General features: G+C 44.2%; 1 protein-coding gene across 1 annotated transcript in view; it reads right to left on the reverse strand.

Annotated features, from left to right (window-relative positions):
- The window catches only part of spns2 (SPNS lysolipid transporter 2, sphingosine-1-phosphate), a 119,507-nt gene extending 117,706 nt beyond the window's left edge, over positions 1-1,801 (reverse strand). The window contains exon 1 of the mRNA XM_063203527.1: positions 1,339-1,801. Within this exon, the coding sequence (XP_063059597.1) occupies positions 1,339-1,570 (232 nt within the window). The 5' untranslated portion in view covers positions 1,571-1,801. The remainder of the gene's footprint in view (positions 1-1,338) is intronic.
- Positions 1,802-2,330: the final 529 nt, after the last annotated feature.

Genomic DNA, 2,330 nt, shown 5'->3' on the forward strand with positions numbered 1-2,330 from the left:
GGGACCTCGGTGGTAAGAATGACAAGCCTACTCCATTCAAAACAATGTTATAGGCCTAGTGGATTTAAAAAAAACTCCTCATGATTATCTGTTTTATTACTAGTCTAATGTATTTTTGCCAATCCCAATGAATAGCTTTCCAAACGAAATATACAATTTCTTCTGTATTAGAGTGTCTTGACACATGCACCACATTCCAAAAATTCAAAAGGATTCATGCAATCCATAATTACGCAAAAGTGCAAGCTCGCGGGTGCTGAAGTTCAAGACAAGCAGCCTACCACCCAGCACTTCTAAAGCGATGATACTTCACCTTTAGATCGGCACACATTAATATGCTGCCCCTAATATTCAACTGAAATAAAAACACAAATAGCAATCCAATGGCGCTCAATTATGACACTAAAGGACCAAGTCTACGAAAACTTCAGACATAGGTTGAAAACTAATTGGTTAACCACGGTCTAGTTTCTATGGAAACGTGGGCACCCATTTAAGTACCAGCGAAGGCCTTTAGAGGGGCCATACAACATAGAGCTACGTTTATTCTCTGCGTTATCACTTAGGCCTATAGATGCAATATCCCAACGAATGTGCTTTTAGGCACAGCCTATTCTGAAGTAAATCATTCGCCTCGCGCGCCGCTCCCCTACAACCAGACATTTCTCAAAATATAGGCTAATGGTGATTTATGGCCAAATAGACGCATGCATGCAGTGCGCTTCATGGATATGGACAATGAATCATATGTTAAAGTACCCTGGGTTGCTACGCGGAGTAAGGGCATGCTCCCGCGTGGAGTGCGGTACAGCACATTTGCATTAACATGAATTCATTTCAGCAGACCATTGTCACGTTGAACTGGTCGCTCTACTGATGGGATTGTGGCGCTTCTTGGTGAGGTGTCTATAGGTGAAGTTACTCTGGAATTTTGCCTCAGATTGTGTCCATTTTACGCGTAAAACCTCGAAATCCTGGCTGAGAGGAATCGAACCAACGTATTGAACTACAGCACAATGGTCTCTTTTTCAGAGGAAACATGGTCAACAATCTTAAAAGATGCTATTCTTATAGCCTGCGTGAGAGGAAATAGTGATCAAGGAACCAGACATTTTAACAGCCGCTTCACAAAGAGGGGCTTTGTAGCCAACAACTGAAAAACGATGAAAGAAAGCAAACCATTGACATTTCACTGACGTTTTAAAACACCTCTGGAAAAATGTTCAGGACTGAAACAGTAACTCTTGTATTAAACTATGATGACACAGACTAGTATTCTTCCAGGTGTGCCAAAACCTAGCTGTCATGTGGCGAGTCACACACAAAGAGAGACCTTACCTGCAACTGTGTATCTGTCCATGTAGTTGAGCACGTTTCCGAAACTGAGTATCCCGGCGGCGGCAGCCGGTGAGCGGCATTTCAGCAAGGCGGCTCTGAATTTCTGCCGGTGGTTACACGGATGGAGGTCCGGTTGGGTCTTCAGGGTCGTACTCATACTGCCAGACAGCGTGTGCACCTCGTCCAAACTGCTGCAGCCTTCTATCTCACACCCATCGCTCTCCACACACATCTTTTGACACGAGAGATCCAGCGCAACGATAAATGTCCAACACAACCGATGAAACCGGTGAATAAAGATGGCACTGCGAAGAAAATCCCAGCAGAAAAAAAGAAAGCAGTCGTAATGCGACGTAACGTTAATCGCTCTTCGGGTTTTGTAAATGTTGGTAAACGGATCTCTTGTCCTGGTGCATATTTCACCAGCAATCTAGTGACGGACTCCGCAGCTCCTCAAGGCTCTTTTCCCTGCCTGCGCTGAAATGAAAGGAGGTGTGGCTGCCTGGCTCTGGTCACTCCGCCTCTCTCATGCCCCTGAGCAGTGGCACCTGATGTGGAGAGAATGCGGAGAATTGCCATCTGAGAGTCTTTAGCGAGCAAAGTGCATGTCAAAAAAATACAGGCGGTGACAGTCATTTTTTTCTCGCTGCCTTCGAACCATGCATTGTCTGTTGGTTTGTTATTTTTGTACGCTGAACTGGTTGTGGCAGTAGCGCATATGGGTAAATCGTTAGAACTGAATGTCAGTGCACAACTTCCCAACGAAGACACCAAAAACCAAAGCATTTTATTGCCTATGTGAATGCAAAGTTGCTTTCACATAGTGAGTTATCCTATTTGTCCAATACCCAAAGCTATTAAAACATTTCTGAATAGAGCACGCTCCTCGCAGTGCGCGTAAAACTGAACTTGGGTGTTTCCTTAGGTAGCCTAATCATATTTACGCAAATGTTAAACAGTAATTTTAGCTTAAGTTGTCTTGTGGTAGTGAT

This window comes from Engraulis encrasicolus, chromosome 7 (genome assembly GCF_034702125.1).
Source record: "Engraulis encrasicolus isolate BLACKSEA-1 chromosome 7, IST_EnEncr_1.0, whole genome shotgun sequence".
Classification (NCBI taxonomy): Eukaryota; Metazoa; Chordata; class Actinopteri; order Clupeiformes; family Engraulidae; genus Engraulis; species Engraulis encrasicolus.